The 20,861-nt window shown below is 39.8% G+C and overlaps 1 protein-coding gene across 1 annotated transcript in view; it reads right to left on the bottom strand.

Annotated features, from left to right (window-relative positions):
• Positions 1-1,722: 1,722 nt before the first annotated feature.
• The window catches only part of RIT2 (Ras like without CAAX 2), a 178,763-nt gene continuing 159,624 nt past the window's right edge, over positions 1,723-20,861 (bottom strand). The window contains exon 5 of the mRNA XM_032676537.1: positions 1,723-3,348. Within this exon, the coding sequence (XP_032532428.1) occupies positions 3,121-3,348 (228 nt within the window). The 3' untranslated portion in view covers positions 1,723-3,120. The remainder of the gene's footprint in view (positions 3,349-20,861) is intronic.

Here is a 20,861-nt window from a genome sequence, read left to right as displayed (position 1 = left end):
TAAATCAGAATGACTTTCCCAATTTAAAAATAAAAGATGGTCAAGTGTTTCAGAGACAAGGCTTAATACCAAGCGTTTGCAGAACTGTTCTCTGCTGTAGCTACTGGATGGACAAGTCTTTAAAGATGAGGTTTATCCTGTCTGAATTTAGCCATCAAAATGTTAGGTTGTTTTTTGTGAAGTGAGATATAGTCACTGGAACGAGTCAGCCAGTTTGTGGGGGTGATTCACCGTCCAATCCAGACAGCACAAATAGCCAACCAGAGGAATCTCTCCCTCCATATTAACCAAAGAGGGGCTCTGAATGACTGGATGTCATCCTCAAGTTTTAAATGATCAAAGTGGATTGAGATAAATACAGACTTTTCTGCCTGAGACGTATTCAAATGACTGAAATTGTTCATGGGAGATGTAGCAGAAGATTCTCAGAGGGTATGACATCTCGCTCTTCTTGCGGAGACTGAGCCAGGGCCAAATACCTTCTGAAATGTGGCATGATGGGGTTGGTTGTAAAGACTTTAAGAACCTGGAGATTTCGTGGATTTGGTGCACCTTAAAATATGACTACACAAGCTGCATCTGTACTACTAATTTGAACATATCCCAGGAGACACCTGAGCACATCTATACTGTCAAACTGTTAAAATGATGACTAGCTTGGTTTCAGACCACAGAAGACCAGCACTTTTGTAACAGGTTGCTGAGTATGGTGCAGAACCCAGCAGAATTCAGGGATCACTTCCAACAGCAGCTTGTGCATGGTAACCCTGCTGTGAAGGCTAAGAGAGTTTAACAGTATGGAGATATGCTGCTCCATGCCAGATGACCCTAATGTCAGTGAATGAGCATATTTGATTACGTTAATCCATTTAAAGCTTAATCTTAGACTGTATCTATACCTTCTTCTGCAACCTTTCTTTTGTATTGTAAACTGACTTAGAGCAAGGTACCCCTAAAACTACGAGCCAAGCCTGTGCTGATATAACATGTCACTCACTAGGGTGGGTGAAATGACATAACCAACACTAAATGATTTTCAATTGACTCAAAGCTTAGGCATCTGCCTCAAAAAAAACCCAAAGAGCATTCTTCACGTTTTCTCAGGATGGTAATTTCTATGCTCTCTTACACAGGGAATGACTGCTTCATTCCCCTCTATGCATGTGCAGTATTGTAACAGTCACAGATGTTTCCCCTTGCTATTTACTGTCTCATAGCTGCCATCTGTTCAGTGCAGCCTCCTGTTGTCCCTCCACCAATACTTAGCTCATAAACTCTTTGGACAAGTGCATCTTTTCGTCTCTAGGATGCTTGACCTGAAATCTCAGCGGCAACACAGAAAAAAATAATAATAGTAATTACAATAGTATAAATGCAGACTTCAGCTTTTGGAGGTAGGAAACAGAAAATCCACTTTAAATATGTGCATGTGTTTATATTCCTCTGAAACAATCTTTCTGAAGTGGAAATATAGCCACATATTGTCTAACTACAGATAGCAATGAAGAATATTTGACAGGTCAAAAAATATCACTGAGAGGAAGGGAAGGTAAAGAACAAAATATCAGAATTTAATAATCAGAAATTAACTAAAATTCTTCATGAAAACATAACTTTTTCAGTTTTAACAGAGGAAAACAAATCTACTGCCCCCCCAAACCACAGAAAATATAACTAATTGAAGCCCTGCAAAATAGTCAGAGAAGAGTGAAAAAATGAATATTTACTAATATATACTTTAATTATATCAATTATCACTCCGGGACAGACACAAACAACATTGACTACTAGTATGGTTTCATGGAAATCTCAGTCTTTATTTTTGACAAAACTTACACCTGTTTTATTTGTAAGATTTATAAATAGCAACAATATTAAAAGAAGTCTGAGGGAACAACAAAAAAAAAAGTTTGTGAGAATATACTGTACTTCATGCCAGCTTTAAAAAGGAATATTCAAAAGACCTGTCCAACTAATTGATCAAGTGATTCGGCTGGATGGTCAAGGACTGTGAACAATGGTGAATGATCTGATGCAATTCTTTTAAGTTGAGGGCTGGATACTACATGGACAGATGCTGTTACATGCTGGGACAGAGCTGAACTGCTCTAGGGAGGGCTCTGGCGAGCATCAGACAAATAGTGCATTTGTGTGCTCCTTGCTGGAACAGGGAAGTGTGGCTGATGGTGGCACACTGGCACAGGTTACTCAGTGAAGTGGTGAGTGTCCCACCCCTGGAAACATCCAAGGTCGGGTTGAACAGGGCTTTGAGCAACCTGATCTAGTGGAAGATATCCCTGCTCAGTACAGGAGTTTGTAGTAGGTGACCTTTAAAAGTTCCCTTCCAACACAGACTATTCTATGATTTTAATGCACTGCATGTCTGTAGGACGTGGATCCTCTGCTACCAAGCCCTGGTGAGTGAAGATCACAGGAGACAGAACAGTATCCCTGCAGCCTCTGGACAGCTGGTGCACGGCTCGCACTCCGCTTGCAAAACCTTTCCTGCTAACTGGAAAGGACACAATGAGGACAGGGCACCACAGGGTCAAAATTGTGAGTCCCCAACATTCCCTTTGGGCCTCATTCACACACATATTTGCACACAGGCATGTGGTTGCAGGTTGAGCACAGTCTAACCCTAAACCCACATGTGAATGTAAAGCTGGAGGTCAAATCCAAAAGTCCTTAAACAGTCAAAATGCCCATTGAAATCTATGTTATTCATTCCTGCGACACTGAAGTTATCCATGCATGCAGAGAGGAGGCAATAAGTGCATCTATTGTCCTAGAGCTGGCAGAAGCTGGTTCTGCCTTGGATGCTGGTGTAACTCGTAGCATTTGAAGACCAGCCAGGGAACACACATTAAAAAACACAGTATTTTATCCATTTGGACTTGCAGAAAAGGGATGAGAGGGTATGATAAATGACTTTATCTATAGTACAGAAGAGCCACAGGGCAACCATGAATTGGTCCTTCAAGGAGTTACTCCTGCATAAGGGCTGAAGGGAAGGAACTCCAGAACCTGCTCTGGAAGATGCTGTCCCAGTGCTGCCTTTTTGAGCAATTACAGGTTACTGTGGTCAGCTCCTGAGGGGTGGCTCCTGGAGAATTGCCATCAGGTTGTATTTTCCTTTTTTTTCTTCAGGGATCCTTTCAGTTTCTTCCACAGGCTATCCTTCCTCTTCATCTTCTTCTCTACCATGGACAGTGAGGACTCTTTCCTTCGAATTTCCCTCACTAGTCCGTGAAAGACATCATCAATGTAGAAGCGGAGTGCAGCTGAAGTCTCAAAAAAGGAGCAGGAGTATTCTCTGGCTAAACTCATTCCTTCTTCAGTTGAGACCTACAAAGAAAAGAAAAGTCCGTAAATATACCCTAATGCACGGAGCACTAACCAGCATGAGAGCATTACACTATATATAATCTGAATTTTTTGACCCAGCAAATCACTGACCTTTAATTTTACAAGAAAATAACCTAACAGCATCCAACAGAGAAGATTCAAAGGTGAAAGGATCAGACTGAATTCATGAGATATTTGAATAGAGCAGTCTGGCAGTATTCATGTGCTCAGGTATATTATGTCCCCAATTCTGATGGATCATTTTTTCCATGCATTTCCTCTCTTTAGTGCACTAATCCTGTAGTTTGGCAGTGCTGATACCTTTATTCTATAGGCTGGAATGGATGACGAAAAAGACTTACACAGAATTAAGGCCCTAGAAAATCCTTGTTCAGCATTAAGCTAATCCTGAAGGCAACTTGACTCCTTAAGCACACCAACCTTCATAACTTATTGTTTTTCAATCACATTAATTTTTGAGAGTGTCTTTGAGTGTTTTGGTCTTGATAGGCCTGTAATCCTATCACTGAGCTCATACCTGAGCTGTATGAAGATCCAAAATCTATTTGTTTTTCAGCTCGTGTTTCATAAGTGTCCTCATTCTCAGAGAATATGTGGGAAATGCGCCCTTGTATTTTGAGGAGTTGTAAGGGGAGGAATCACCATGAGACTGGAGGAAAGGAAGCTCATTTAACTTGCCTGAATTGTGAAACAGGGATCTTATTCCTAAAATTTTCATGTTGGTTACCTCTTGGTATTTACCCTGCCAGCCTCCTAAATCAGCATTCTGATTAGTCTGTGGTTCAAATAGAGCTCAAATGCTTTTCATAAGGACTACCAGTGCCCACCACTTAAGGTACTTTTTACACTTTGGGAATTCATCCAATACCATGCAAGTTCACAGAAAAACACAGAGAAGAGTCTATGAGCTTCTTGAATGTGAAACCAGCTTCCCAGTCAACAGACCAGCCTTAATTTTCAGTGTTTGAACATAAATATGAATAAATGAACTGTATGAATGACGTGTATGATTTATATTTAAATTCCAGGTCAGAAATTCCAGCCTTTGTTTTTGTTTGCATTTGAATATCATGATTTATTCAAGTAACTTTCCAAACATCCTCATAAAAAGTCAAAACAGTACTTTGAGACAGCTTTGTGAAAGGCTACATAATAGGCCCTGAAAAGTCGCAATTGCTACTGTCTGTCACAAGACTCATCTTGGTGCTTTTTTTTCTTTTTTCTTTTCTCTTTTTTTTTTTTTTGTGTGCGTGTGGGGGGACAGGTTTTGTTTTGTTTTGTTTTGTTTAATTTTGTTTTGTTTTTCTTATTTCTACCTTCATTGCACCCAAAGTGCCATTTATATTTATTAGGAAAATAAATCCCTATGACTCAAGGTGCAAACATACTATCTTATACCTATCATAAGGAAAATGACCTTTATGACTAAATAATGACCTCACCTCATTGCATTTATTCTGTCTATCTGTAAAGCTGGACATGGTGAGAAACAAGATTTGGCATGAAACAGAAAATCAGTTCATTCTAGCCTGGGGGTAAATCTGCACCAAGCATGTACCTGCATAACACAGACCACAGAATTCCTCACTGTCACCTTCACATGAAGTCACAAACTTTGTGACATTAGTAAGGATCATTCCTCTGTGCTGAAGGTATAATCTTAATTTAATTAAGAATATTGTGAGGGTAAGTGGGGAGGCAGCATGCCAACCTGAATAATATTTACTGACACAATGAAAGATGGTTACTGCTTTCCAACTGCTATAATTGCCAACCTTTAGCAAAAGGCGATGGGTAACAATATGGTCTTTGTTTTTCTCTGGGCAGCTGTGTAAGCAAAATGCATGATTCAATATGTCTATTGGGCATCATTGAGGAATTGATTGTCTGGATAGAAGACTATTTTGGTTTATTTTGGACTTTATAATGATTTTTTTTTCCTTGCCACACCTTGTTTGAACTGAAGGAGGAATTATTTTTTTATTTTGTTTTGTTAAAGATGCTGCAGTTCTGAGCAAATGATTACACAGAGCTGCAGTGTCAATGAAGATTTCATACCTTCATTACCTAAAAGGAAGATAAAATTCCACATAAACTGAAACATCCTTATGTTAAAAAAATGGTAAGGTTGTAAAGATAATTAAGGTACAAGCATAATAACACTCAAGTGTAAAAATTGCCCTCTCGCTCTGTGATTTCCTAGTCTTTACCCATCTAGCTACTCCTTTGTTCCATTCTTCCCCCCCCCCTTTTTTTTTCTTGTCTTTTCTAGGATCAAAACTATACTTTTTCCCCCCTGCAAGGAAGAACAAGTGCAGGGAAGACACACTATTCTCTGTAATGAAACAAGACTGCTAAGGGCTGTGAGAAATGGGGAATACTCAGGAGAATTAAATCGTGCAGAAAAACTTCCTCCCAGTCTCTGTGTGGCTGAAGGTTTGCAGCTTGGGTAGATTTATCTGTGTTTCTACAAAAAGCAACAAAAGTTTGGTTTTGGACTCTACTTTCCTGCCAAATTACAGAGACGACATTAAAATTATTAATGGCAATAGTTAATTTCAAAGCAAGGTATTTTTCTTAGATCTCGCCCTCAGGAACTGATTAACTGCTTCGACAAAATTTTACGAGCTAATTCAGCATGAGGAGGACACCTGGCACAAACAATTTCAGGACAATTAGCTGATGTTTTTCAGCTTCAAGGCTGAAAACGCAATTTTTTGAAATATAATGGTGTAATAATTACCACTACTACTTCCAGCACCAATGAATGTAGCTATAGTAACTTAATTAATCTGTTTGCTGAAGAACCTGTAAATCTAAAGAGATGTCTAGAGCAAAAATACACATTTTTCTTTCAGTTCATATTTCGGTCAAGAGGCCAGACACCTGTGGAATGAGAAACAGGGGATGAAGCCCTTGATAAGGTGACTGACGCCTGCATAATTCCAGGGATTTACCTTGTCCCCATCTTATTGCAGGAAGAGAAACTATATCATAGAAATCCATCCCAGATCTGCACAGCCCAGGGACTTGTTGACAAATTGCAGTTCTGAGGGTCTGTATCAGGGGTAGATATGATCTGTCAGCTTGACACGGACAGGCAGGTCAGGGACCGAGGTCATTCTATTGAATATATATCTGGGAAGCAGAGCTTTATATCTCTTCTTTAGAGTAAACCCCCTTGATTGAATCTGGCATTGTTTCCAGAGTATAATTCTGGTTATATTGATTCCAATTTAGCTCGTTTCTGTGCTGGTAAAACTTAGGAAGGCAATGAAGGTGGAAGACTGGTGTAGTGAATATAATGAAAAATGAAAACTTAAAAGCTGGCTGAGGATTCCCAATTTTGATTCAAACTTTTAAAAACTGTGATAGTCTGGGTGGGGTTTGGATCATGACTTACGGAAGAAGGTCATGAAGCTTGCAGGACAACCAAAGATCAAGATCCCCCCTAGGAAAAGTCCATAAAATGAAACATCATGAAGATGATGTTCCACCCTGGAAAAGAGTCTTCTCAGGTCTGCCTTGCTAAGTGCATGATTCTGAGTGCCCATTTGTGCACAGGTGAGCTGGGAGGGAAGATACACCTGTGACAACGTGTAACTCTGAATTATGTCTAACAAAGATATACTTGTTACAACAGCACATGGACTGTGAACAGCACATGGAACTACAGGTTGAATTTGGGAGTTTTCCATCCCTGGATAGCTGAGAGCAGCTAGAACACAGCACAGCCTCCTCCTCAGAGGAAGTATTTCATGGGCTACAAACCACATTATATAGCATTAAGATTCTGTTTGTGGCTTTTGCAAACCTTCCTTGGAAAATTACAAGTGAGATTAAATGCGATACTGACAGCCTGTGAAAGCCATGATGGATGAGCTGCCATCTTTAAGACAGCCAGTTCCCCACTAAGGTCAACTCCTGCACAAAACCACCTGGGCTGGGTGGTGGGTGGGGAGGTACTGACAGTCATTGGCCCCCATGGGGAGAGCATAAAAATACCTGAATACCTGTATCTGAGAAGAAAAATGCAAAGAAACTAAACAGATCGATAGTCTGCTTCTGCCCTTGGACTGCCATTAGCTGGAAAATCTCCATCAGGATCACACTCTTTTTATGCTCAGTAGAGGATCCCAAAGCAGATTTCATTGATGGGGGCTGTGTTAGCAGAGTCAACAATATCGTCTTGGGTGAGTTAATGGTGGTCTTCAGGTAGGAAAGAAATGCATTTCCTCCTGTGCATCTCATCCCTGCAACAGCGTGTTCTACCTGAGATAGCTTTTGCAGTTTTCCTCTTGTGATTGGGACATCCAGCTTGCCATGGAGAGATCTGGAGGCTGTAGGTGGAGTGCTGTGGAGTGCTAAGGGTTGCAAGAATTCTCCTAATTTTTTCTTACAGTCTCCTGCCCTGACAGTCAACATTAAAATTGTATAATTTTGTATAATTATATATCCAAAATCCTTTATGATTTTTTTTTTATTTATTTTTTTTTCTGAAAGCCATTGGTCTTTACCAGAGACAGAAAGATAAACATGTTGCTCAGCAGAGTGCTCATCTAAATCCCACTGAGGCTAAAAGGAGGAATTCCAGTTGGTTTTGATTGTGCTTTGCATTTTTGAAAGACAATAATTTATGAGAGTTGTATGCAAAAGATAACTATTTAAGAGCATAGGGAGGGAAGCAGCATATTGAGCAGCCTTGTTTCCAGCGCAGTAAATAATAAAAGGAGCAGGATAAGCCATGAATACTCTGAATAATGGCCTGGAAAGATCCATGCCCTTTCCTTTCATCTCTGGTGGATTTTTTTCTGTTTCTCACAAGTCCCACTCCAGAAAAAAAGAACCAGATGCCAGATTGTGTATTAACACCTAGATATCAGTTTAGAGACAGGCAAGCAATCAAGAAGAGTGTACGTACGTGTTTGGGACTCTTCCCATTACAACCCATTCCCTCAGTACATCAGGACAAACATAAATAGCTTTTGGTAGAGGTGTAAATCCATAATATTAGAGGAAAAACTGTGGAGATCGAAAGCATTCATAATTTTCTCAGTCTCTAATAAGTAAACTTGGCAAAAGAAAAAGAGAAAAGTAATATCATGGGTCTAGAAATTGAACGCAATTCTGGACAACAAAATAAAAAATAATGGGTGTTGCCAATTTGACATGAGCAGTAATTTTTTTAATCCCAACACTGACCTCTTAGTTTGTGCTTAAGACTCTCCTGCAGAACAACTGTGAGTTTTCTCATTAATCATAGAATCACAAAATCATTTATGTTGCAAGAGGCCTCTGCAATCATCAAGTCCATCCATTAACCCAGCACTACCAAACCCGCCACTAAACCATGTTCCCAAGAGCTACATCCACATGTTCTTTGAACATTTCCAGAAACAGTGACTCTATTTCTGTCCTGTGCAGCCTGTTCCAGCACCTGAGCATCCTTTCAGTGAAGACATTTTTAGTAATAGCTCATCCAAACCCTCTCTGGTGCAACTTGAGGCCTTTTCCTCCTGCTCTATCACTTGTTACTCTGGGAAAGAGACAGACCTTCACCTCATTACAACTTCATTTCAGGTAGCCATAGAGAATATTAATAACAATCAAGACTGACCAATTTTCACTAGTCTCAGTTCATAACTCTATATCTAAGGTAACAGGAAGAAATTAGGTGGTTCCTGGACACCCAGTACTGGCAGGTGTCAGAGACCTACCCTGGACAGGAAAAGCTCTGCATTTTGATGGGTAGGACTGCACCCAGCAAGGGCTGAGCTGAATGTTCCTGTGTTACCACCTGATTTTTTTCAGAACCAAAGGCTTTCATTGTAAATGTCTGAATTCTGCTCTGAGAAACACGCAGCCCAAACCACCAATCCGAGTGCAGATCCATTATACCTGTGTCATTTTTGACAGTTATTAATTTTTCCATTGGACAAGTGTTGTGTCAACAGGTATGGTGGCAGAGACTTCCTACAGGACGGTATAAGGATCTTTCCAAGTGTGAAACACTATTATTCAGGTCAAAGCTCAAACACTTGGCTATTACGGTAGTGGCTGGAGTTGAAAACACAAGCAGAACCAGATAAAACAGGAAAAATCGATCTTTCTGTCTTCCTGAGACAAGTAACACTGTTGTTATTTGTTCACATAATACATGTCATGGAATATTTTTAAAAAGAAAAAAAAAATGTTCCAAGGCCTTTTACTCTTTTTGCTTTCTTCAGATCTTTACACTTACAAACTACCTATCATATTCTTACCACTGAGCAATGACAATTCTGAAAGAAGGGGAAAAAAACAAGATCAACTCAAAATCAACTTAGCCTGAAAAAAATGTTGAAGACTAGAGTTTGTGAGGAATCGGGGTGACCTTTTGTGGCCAGAGATTCAATATGACTCTGTTTCAGTCCAAACAAATGCATAGTAAAAACAAAAGTTAAACAAAAAATCCTTGTTGTTAAAACCTCCAATTTCTATCTCCCTCAACATTAAACATTCTGCATTGTTACAGTTTGAAGTTAATTTTAATGTGAATCATCGCTTGAAAATGTAATGTTGAAACTTTTCTTTCTGCAGACATGAACATTTTAACCGTGTATGATTCTGCTCCCGAATTTATACACTGCAGTTACAGATTTGATTCGGCCAGAATTCCACTAGAATTCACAACTAGTTTCCACTGATACTAACCAGCATTTTTCATTGAACCAAACAAGTGCACCTTACTTTTTTTCTCAGTCCCTGGGGAAGCACACCTCTTTTCAGCAGCCAGAGCAGTTAAGGAGTAACATGTGCTGCAGAAACGTGGAAGGACAATTTCATGCCAACACTATTACTCTTAAATTCATTTGGAACTCTTCAGAAGTAATTAGTCAAACAAACCTCACTCTGACTTCGTGGCACGCAATTCTGCAGGCTCAGCTTTGCTGGCTTTCTAGCCCAGACAAGATAAAAGCTGACATACAATTAATCATTATCTTGAAGATATTGTAATTAGTTCTGTTCCTCCTTCTCCCATCCCCAAGTTACAGGCCTCATAAGAGTTTTTCATGTTTTCCTTCTGGTCTTGTCACTCTGTCACTCTTTTTTACTGGTTTCACACTTAAGCATTTTGGGTGACCAGAACGGTATCTAGCATGAATGGCCAGGGGTGCAGGTAGGACTAGCAGGCTGAGATAAGAGGATAAAGTTTTGCTGTGTGAATTTATGCCCTGGATGAACTGGATGCCATGGAAGTAGCACGTGCCACAGCAATACACATCTCATGTCCTCAGCTGCTCCAGCCTCTGAAGGAACTCACATTACAGAGGTTCAGATATTCCTTCCCTTCCCCTCATAACCTGGACTTTGCCTTAGGAAGGAAGGAACGGACAGGAAGGAAAATGTAGTTTTAACAATGAAGAAAATAATAGGATTGTCTGGCGCTTCTGTGAAGAGCTTTGTATCTTATTTTTAGGAGATGGAGAGTGGAGTGCATGGGATTGTAAAACTAATTTGCTCATTTTTTAAAGGGAAACTATTTAATGGTCTTGGTAAAAATTAAATTTCTAGACAAAATCAGGGAGAGTGATCTGTCCAAAATGATGTACTTCTCACCCAGTTAGTTACTATGATGTGACATGGAATACAGTTTAAAGCCTGTTCTGAGCGAGGAAGAAACATGCTCTCATTTGGTCCAAGGGAACTGCAAATTGCTGGGGGTTGTGAGAGTTGTCTGATGAAGCATCAGTGATCAGTTGTTCTTACGTACTTCACTACTGACCACTGTTAGATTAGATGGACAGACATTTTCTCTGACTGCTACTGCAATTTCTGTACTTTTTCAGGAAAACTCTAAGCTAATACTAGCTATTTTGTTAAATACATTGGACTCATGATTTTTTCATATGAAAAACTCTAGATTCAATGCTAATTCATTCTTGAATTATTTCTGGAGATTTTTAGCGTCTTTTGTGATGCAGATTACTGCTCAGAACTAATATCTACTAGTCTTTCTCCCATTTTTGGAATTTTATTATTTTCCCCCCCTTTGGATCCACAATATTTTTGCAACACAGGAACTGTTTCTCCAGGTAATTTCATTCCTACTTTGGGCAAATGTCTGGAATAAAAAGAAACATCTCCATGAGTTGCTTAGCTGTAAAGCAAGCAAAGCACATGTTATGGTCTATTGTTCACAATTTGTGATAATGTTACTTCATTGTTTCACAGATATAATGTTAAATAACTAATGAACATATTTCATACAAGAATCACTATGAAATCAGGGTGCTGTCTGCAGCTTAGACCTTGAAGTTGTTCTTCTTTACTACAGACTGTACTCCTTTGACTTTATCTTGTCAAAAGCAAGACTGATGAGTGGGTTAAAGCATCTTTACATCAGGAAATGTTTCTGGAGAGATGGCCTCAGGATCTGACTGAATTGGATACTCAAAGCCACATGATCCTGCATCAGTCAGCAATAGCTCTGGGTCTAATTTGGAGAGAATGTGGAAGTGTTAAATCCTTAGCATCAGTCTTCAAGATGAATAAGTTCAGGTCAATTGCTCAAAGCATTTTTCAGAGATCTGACAATTTTCTAAATTGTCCATCATCTTTAAAGGTTCTTTGATTGCAACGCTCAGCTGAAGACATAGATGGTCATAAGATGGCTGCAAATCAGACGTTCCTACATCAGTTTCACTTGGTCATCTGTTGGAGGAGATCAGGCTTTTGTAAAGGGGAAAAAAAAATCTAGGAATTGTAGCTTTATGTTCACAAAAAAGGAGAACCTTTTCAATTTTTGTAAGCAACAACGAACAAATCAATTCTCTTCTGATATCAGCAGATGGTTATTTAAAAAATTACATGTAAAAGAAGCTGAAAATGTACATATTAGACTTCTTTTTAAGCAAGTAGAAATTTAGTAGTATTGAAGTATTGAATGTAAATTGAAGCAACACAGAATGCTTATTTAACACTGCCAGTGATTTCTATTATTTCTTTTATCTATTTGTAGACTTATAGACTTTTATCTATAGACTGGTATAGGCTACTTTCAGCCATGTGTTAGACACTAAATTTCCACTAGTTAATTGAATTTCTTCATCAGAACAGAGGCACTAAGCAGACCAAGGACTGAGTAAACAACTCCCAGTAACATACACAAATCTCCCTGATATTACATTACTTTGAAGAGGGGAGTAATACAGTCTCTAACAGCAATATTTTGTCCTTAAAACACTCGATTGACATGAGAAGACAATAAAGCAGGAGGCAGTAAGGAGGGAAGATCAAGACTCTGGTTCTATTTTCCTCAGTTACCTGCTGAAGATTGGGAAATGCAGTTCAAGAAATTCAAAGGAAACCACAAAGAAATCTGGAGAGCTAAATACAAAACAAGGAAGAGGTAGAAACGGGTGTGTATTTATTTGTGCATTTTTGCACATATGGCTTCAAACAAGAACTGTAGACAAAGCAAAAAAAAAACACCCCACAACTCAACAAAAATATTAGTGGTTCACAGACCTGAAATAATCTTTTGAGCCAAAGTAACCAATGTTTTTGTTTAGTTAATTGTCTCATTTTCAGACATATGAACAAACTACTAGAATTAAGCTCTGAAAGATCCGTTTTGCTTCAGCTGAATATGAGTTTCCAACACTGGAATAAAAAGGTCACGAAAAAAATGTTCCAAATGCAGCAAATAGCGTTGTTTGTTCTGACACCACACAATGTTTCACACCACGTGGAGTGCAGCACACATGTATCATCCTGGTTTACAGTTTTCACATCTAAACATACTCCCAGACTCAGATTGCAGGCAGACAGGTAACACCATTATAAGATTCTGCCAGCGAAAAGAAAATTGCAAGTAGTCTCTCCTTCCTCCTTACGTCTTCATGCAATAGTCATCTGCTGGGATGCAGGGATTCTGTCCAGGCTGCTATAGTGAATGTTTGACAGAAGGGAAACAGAGGAAGAATTTATGATGTCTTTATAAAGTTTTGGATTGCAATGGAATTTTTTTTTTCAGAAGTCATTTCCTGAAGTAAGCACATGTTGGTATCAAAGTGTCTTATGCACAATATAAGGAATAACTTTTCACCTTTTCATCTTTTACCTTTTTATCTTGAGTTGCTTTTTAAAGAAAAAGTTACTGGATGAAATGAGAAGAGGATGTTATGTCAGAAAATGGGAGTGGTGAACAGTTGTGTTTGTTTTTTCTGGAACATGTAATTAATTTTGAGAGTTTAGTAATGTTGAAGTTTATTAAAAACATTTGTCAAACAATCTCATTACAGGAAATATTGCAGAGTATCTTTATCAAACTAGTGACATTGATCTTCCCCATGTCAATATTAATTCAGGCAAAATACTACACTTTTGCAGAATATGAATTGATTGAAAATGTCATGGTAGCTTTATGGAAACTTCTTTTTCATCTCCTTTCTGATGCGGCGAAAGGAGAGCTCTTCTTTTCTTTGTCGCAGGAATATTGGAAGTGAGAGGCCCATGACACAGGAACCTTAAAACAGGAGTGACAGCTGCATAAGAAGCACCCATTTGGCTCCATCATGTGATGTGATCCACCACCGTGGACAACGCGTAATAGAAACTTGAGTCTGAAGAACTGTGTATGAAGGGGATAACAACGAGAAATGAATGTGTGGAGGGAGAAAAATTAAAAATCCTAAATGGCCAGTGGGTAGGAAAAGCTGTAGGAAGACATTTAGCTAATTAGACATAACAAGCTCTCTTATTGCCTGCTAACCTTGCTCAAATTACCTTGCTTTTACTGCAGGCTGAGAACATGGACCTGGATGGTTTCCATGGTAACCTGTTCATATATTTCTGGTTAACTTGTCCTGTTGGCAAATTCCTTGTTTGGGGAGCACTTTCTTTGGATAACCCTTCCATGTTTGCTACCCATGGGCTTTGATTTGTAATCAGAAGACTGAGCACCTTAAAGTAAGCAAAGTGAGAACCAACAGCTGGTAGAATCTCAACTTTTTGTAATATAGCCCTAAACTTTCTACCCTATGTCTCCAAGACATGTTGGATACTTTACTAACAGAAACTTAACCAGTGGTGATGCTTGAGTGTGTAATCAGAAGGGTTTTTTCTATAATTTTTATTTTGTTTTTACTGAAACCAAAAAGGGATGCCTCTTCTGATTTTCACCACAAAGAAAAGGATACAGTAAAGAGAGAAGAGAGAAGCAGAAGAGTGAAGGTGGAAGGATGGCAGAGGGGAGAAAGACAGATTATATCTTTATTATGCTAGCTTGGGGGTAGAACGAGTAAACAGACTCTTAACAAACAGAATGGAAGAAATTCCTTGCTAGAAGCATCTATTTAACCTCTTCTATCCATGGTGTATCCTTCCAATTATGCAGATACTCTTGATGTATAAAAGCTGCTGTATTAATATACCCTTTGAACCCAAATCATGATTATAACTCATATTCTTATCCAGAGCAATAGACTTTTCTGTCCACCACTGATAAAGCTGCAGCTCAATTTACCCAGCAGCACGTGTGAAGGTGCATCTACACACACAAACACACACACAGAGCAAACACTGCCAGGACCAGGTTGAGCCTCTCCAATGCACCCAGCAGAAAGTTTGGCCTTACAGCAAAACTTGGATGTGGGCGCTGACAAAACACTGCTCTAAAGAGTCCCTTGGGTACTGGGAGGCATTCAACATCAGCTCCTCTGCAGTTTAAAAACGGTTTCTGACATTTATTTATTTGCCATGTTTCAGTCAGATAACTCAGTGGAACCTGCGGTCTGGCCAGATTTTGGAAACGTCAGTGAAAAGGTGAAAATACAGCACGTGCAGTATAGATGCCACAGGCTAGGCTATCCTGTCTTTTCTAAAGGTTTTCAGAATTTTTTTGGAGGAAAAAAGTGATGTGTCATAACCTTGGGGATAAGCAACCAGGTGGACTGCTGCTTCTACATCCCTCCAGACAAAAGATTACAAACAACAGAAAAGATTGAAAATGAAAGACAGGAAACAGATAACACATAACTTATGATAAATATATTAATAACACTGTGTGGGGAAAATAATACATTAAAACATGAAGAGTATTAAGGGTCAGGGAGAAGAAAGGTATGGTTTCTCAAGGTATGGTTTCTCAGGGGTAACTTATCTGGTTCATTAAATATTAACACTATTTTATCACTTGTGACAGTGGCTGGTATGTAAATCTGGAACTTTTGCAGATTGACACCCATTCCTCAATAAGCAACACCACAGCTCAGACTGTGGAGTGGAATGCACAGGGTCATCATGGAATGGTTTGGGTTGGAAAGGACCTCAAAGACCATATCATTCAACCTTCCTCCCATGGGCATGGACACCTTCCACTAGACCAGGTTGCTCAGAGTTCTGTCCAGCCTGTCCTTGAACATTTTCAGGGATAGGGTAGCCACAGTTTCTCAGGGCATCCAGGAGCTCCACATCCTTCTTATACTGGGACTCCCAGAACTGGATACAGTTCGCTGGATGGCTTCTTCCCAGAGCGGAATAGAGGGGGAGAATCACCTTCTTCAACCTTCTGATCACACTACTTCGGATGCAGCCCAGAGGACAGGGAGTTTCTGGACTACCAGCACACATTGCTGGGTCCTGTGGATCTTCTTATCAACCAACACCCACAAGTCCTTCTCCACAGGGTGTTGTCAATCCATTCGCTGCCCAACCTGTACTTGTGCTTGGGATGGCCCCAACCCAAGTGTAGAACCTTGTACTTGGCCTTGTTAAACTTCATGAGGTTCACACAGGTCCATCTCTCAAGCCTTTCCAGATCCCTCTGGATGGTCCATCGCTTCCCTCCAACATGTGACTGCACCACACAGCTCAGTATCACTGGCAAACTTGAAACATCCTTATCCATCTACACAGGTACAACAGTGACAAAGGCAGAAAATAACTCATTTAATTTCTCTCAGGAAGCTTGCTTACTATTTCCTAATGGCTATTTTTTATTTTCTTAAATACATAAATAAGTCTACGTTTGGGAGAATAAAATTGCTGGTACTAAAAGCAACAGCTGGTGAAAAACAGTAAGTGCTTAACGCCTCAGCAGTTACTGTCACTAGCAATTCAGGACATGTTATCACCCCATTATTTTTTTACCTGTAGAAATAAAATAAGTGTTATTAAATGCTTTAGGAAATGACAACTGCCTGTGGTAAAGTTTCACTGTGTGAGATGGAAGGAATATTAATAAGAGGATAGGTATGATATCTTTGAGAAAAAATGTGGAAAAGTAAGTGTAGATCCCATGTCAGAAAGACGAGGTAGTTCCTATGGTTGACACAATTTTTTCAAGGTGGAATTAAATATTTTCTACTGAAAGCTGTATAGAAACCAGAGAATCGTTGCATGGTTTGGGATGGAAGAGATCTCTCTAGGCCATCTAGTGTAAACTCCTGCTCGTGGTGGTTCCACCTGGAGCAGATCGCTCATGACATATTCAGCCAAATTTTGAACACCTGCAAAGAAGGAAATCTCCCAGCCTTTCTGGATACTTCTTCCACTGTTTGACCACTCTCATAGTGAAAAAAAACCCAACCCCCTCAAAATTACATGTTTGCTTGTGCTGCAAATGTGGGGGTTTTTTGATAAGGATCTAAGGATCATTTCCTTGGACCTGCTGGCTAAAATTTTGCTAATACTACCCAGAAGCACCTGACCACCTTTGTTGTAAGGGGACATAGGGGTTCATGGTCAGCTCATCCACCAGGACTTTCACGTCCCCTTCTGCAAATTTGTCTTCTCTCCTGCAGTGCTCAAGGAGTACTTCTGCACGATAGAGTCCATCCCAGTTGCATATTTAGCATTGCTTTTGCTGACTTAGGTGCAGCTCCTGTCAGACCATTTCTCCAGTCTGACAATGTCCTCTTGTTTATATTCCTTTATACCTTCTACCCACCAGTGCATCAACCCCCCTTCTCAGTTAGGTCCCACTTATGAAGGTATTTCCCATCTCAGCATTCAGTTGTTAATATTTGTATTCAAAATACTGCCTTGAAATGGACCTCTGAGGAATGCCACTAGTAATTCACTGCTCTCTGGACTTTCTACTGCTCATCACAACCCTTTCAGTGTGGTCATCCAGCTAATTAATTCCCATACATCTTTAGTCTAGCTTTCCAAACCCTACCTCACCTGTTTGGCTGCAAGGACACTGTGTGAGACTGAGTTGAAAGCCTTGTCAGAGTTCAAGGTAAACCTAATCCACTTCTTTCATCCACAGAGTCACTTGTCTGAAGATCATCACAGAATTCAGCTTCTCAGGTATGATTTACCCTTAGTAAATCCATGCCAGCTGTTCCCAGGTACTTTTTTATCCATCATGTGCCTGGACACGGAATTTTGGAAGAGTTGCTTCATGAACACATCATCTATATCTTCTAAAGGCAACTGGTACTGAAAACATTTACCAACATAATTGGTTTAGCTCTAAACTGCTTATCTCAGGTAAACTGAGTGTACACTGCCCAGCTGAGCCCTATCACTTCAACCTCACTGAAACTTCTTTCAAGGCTGCTCAAAGAATGTACGTGAAAATGTAGTTGATGAGTCAAGATGAACATAACAAGAGATAACACTGTCCCATGTAAGTAAACAGGTAGAATTTTTCTAAAATTAAAGTCTTTGGGTCAGAACTTGAATTTTTCCACCTGCTAGACTTCTGCTTTACTTCTTTCTGTTTGTTTTTTTTTTGTTGTTTGCTTGCTTTTCTCACCACTTTTCGTGGTTGGAAAGCTTGACTAGCTACTTCCAACCCTTTTTCTTAGTAGTATTTTATCAAAAAGAATGCAAATCCAAAATAGACCACATATTATCAAGGAGGACAGGCCTTGATAATGTGAAAGAGAAGGCCTCACAATCTAAGACAATGAAAAAGAGAAGCACTCAACTTTCATGCCATACGGGCATGAGCAAATAAAGCAAAATTACCAAATGGAAATGGAAAAATTTCTTCTGCATCTCAGTTCAGACCCTAAAGAAACAGTCTGATAACAAGCAGCCATCCGTCTCTGAACAGGTGTTATACCTGAGTATATCAAATAAAGTGGTAGGAGGAGGGGGACAGGAAAAGAAGGGAACAGCTTAGACCACAGATGGTTTAAAATAATGCAAGAGAATATTTGTTTTTAATCCAGAATGACTGCACCTTTCCACAGACAGCTCTGGACACTGAGACCTACCCATGAAAAATGTGCGGTTTGGTGTTGCTTCCCTATGTAGATGTGACATTTACAACAATGGCTGTTTTTCTCCGGTGTCTCTAGTGAAAGGTGAACTGTTTCGATCTATACTCAATACCACTTTCATTCCAAAACATACACTGAACTTTGCATTCCATAATCTGATGGTGGATCACACTGCAGACTGCAGAAAAGCTGTAGCTATGGGATCAGTAAACAGCTTAAATGAAAATTACACTACTGCTCATCTGCAATGGGATTTAACAGTTTTCAATTTCTTTGGTCTTCCAGGGATTAGGTGTCTGATGTTGACTCACTTTCTGTTCTTTTATTAGTGTTCTCTGCATTTGTAAGCCAGGTAGTCCTCTGAAACCAATAAGGCTACTCATAGAAAATACAAATATTTAACTCTGCCCATCAGTTGTACAAGTTCTCTGGTCTTGCATAAGGATCTCTGTCCTTTCAGGTTTCTTGGGTACAACCAAAAAAAAAAGTTTTCTGAGCTAGTTGTCAGCAGGTTGAATGCACTGATAACAAGAGACTGAGAGATGTATGTCAGTGACATTTCACCTGCCTAAGTGTGCTTGGTCCTTGTGTGAGCACATGGATGGAGAGGAGAGGAGTGAAGAGAACAGGACAGGACAGGGCAGGAGTGGAGTCCTGGAGCCTCTGTACTGTCAGGAGTTAATCAGTAATCATCACCTAACTTCTAGGTAGAGTATGTTCCTTGCCAGGAAATTCCCATTGGATGTTTTTCCCTCATTGTCCTTTATTTTAAATTGTTCTTCCCTGCAATTCGTTATGTTCCTTGGTTTCTTATCAGCATATGCATGCACTTTTATCACGACTCTGCTTTCATTTAGGCTGAAGAAGCTAAATTGTCTCTAATTTTCCCTGATAGGACCAGCCTGATACACATGCTCTACATCTGTTCCAATTTGAGCTTGTCATCATCACCCATAAGCAACTACAGCTAATCTTAGCTTATATTTCACTTGTGTCTTCAATAATACCTTCAGTGCTTCCATGGCCCTGATAAACAAATCACTTCAAATACCTCTTGAAGTGACATTTATTTTATACACAATTGCATGACGTTTGTAGTTTATAATCACCCTGCAAGTGTCTGATATATCCAAGATTTCTTTCCTGCCTTCTAGCTGATGTGTTATAGCAAACAGTGTTGCTATTAGTCCTTAAGGACATGACCTTGCACTTTTTACAATTGCATTTAATTCCACTTCTATCACTCCTCTGGGTCACACAGCTTTTCCTCTACAATAATCCTGTCTCTTCTAGATAGAAAATGGTTCCACTTTGTGTTATCAGCAAATTGTGTCGGTACGCTCCTGCATTTTTATGCCTGGGTCATTAATGAAAATGTTAAAGATCAGCAAACCGAAGGGTAATACCTAATATTCTTAGGTGGTAGATCCAGTTCTAACTGGTGGGGTCAGAACCAAATCCTCTCTTTTTAAATGTTACTTAAATTTAAGAGTGTGTGTGGTTTTGTATGTGTGGAATCCAGCTGTCATAATTTTTTTGCCAGTAAATCACCCTTCTCTGTTGGCCCATCTCAACTAACCCATCTGTTGTGGTTGTACAGAACATGGTGGAGAAAAGGCTGATTTATGAAATGCTGGATGATTGTCCCTATTTTTATTAATGTGTGATTATAACTTCCCAGCTACATCGAGCGAAAATAGACTAATGGCATTGCCTTCCATGTGAAAATACTGAGTTGACAGAGACTAAATGCTCGATGGCAAGGAGCCATAAAGCTGTGCTGCTCCAGACACCCCACTCTGTGAACAGCCCTGCATTTGGCTCCCAGCACGATGGGGGGTTGTGGTTCATGACCCACACTGGTGGGCAGCACAGCTTTAATTCCAGTAATCCAATGCCTTGAGCCTTCTATATGAATTAACTGCACAGGTTTGCCATTTTTTGGAGATGGGGATAGAGCAGATGGGGACTTGTACCGGCCAAACTGTTGAAAGTCAGTTGTAAACGGGGTGGGGGGGGGAAGGGAGGAAAGAGGAAAGGAAAAAAGAAGAGGAAAGAAAAAAAAGGAAAAAAAGTGCCATGAAATACAACCCTTTGGTTCGTGTGCTTTGTGTTGCCACCTGCCAACCCCAGGCCTTCTGATCTCCTCTCAGTGAACCGTAGAGGCAGCAGTAAGAAAGATCAGATATACGCTCAGGGCAATCTGTCAGAAACTACTCTGTCACATTCCCCAGCACTAAAACCCACAGAAATAAAATCTATGTGTTTAAG

Source organism: Chiroxiphia lanceolata, chromosome Z (assembly GCF_009829145.1).
Source record: "Chiroxiphia lanceolata isolate bChiLan1 chromosome Z, bChiLan1.pri, whole genome shotgun sequence".
NCBI classification, from domain to species: Eukaryota; Metazoa; Chordata; class Aves; order Passeriformes; family Pipridae; genus Chiroxiphia; species Chiroxiphia lanceolata.
This window is presented reverse-complemented; position numbering and strand designations above follow the sequence as displayed.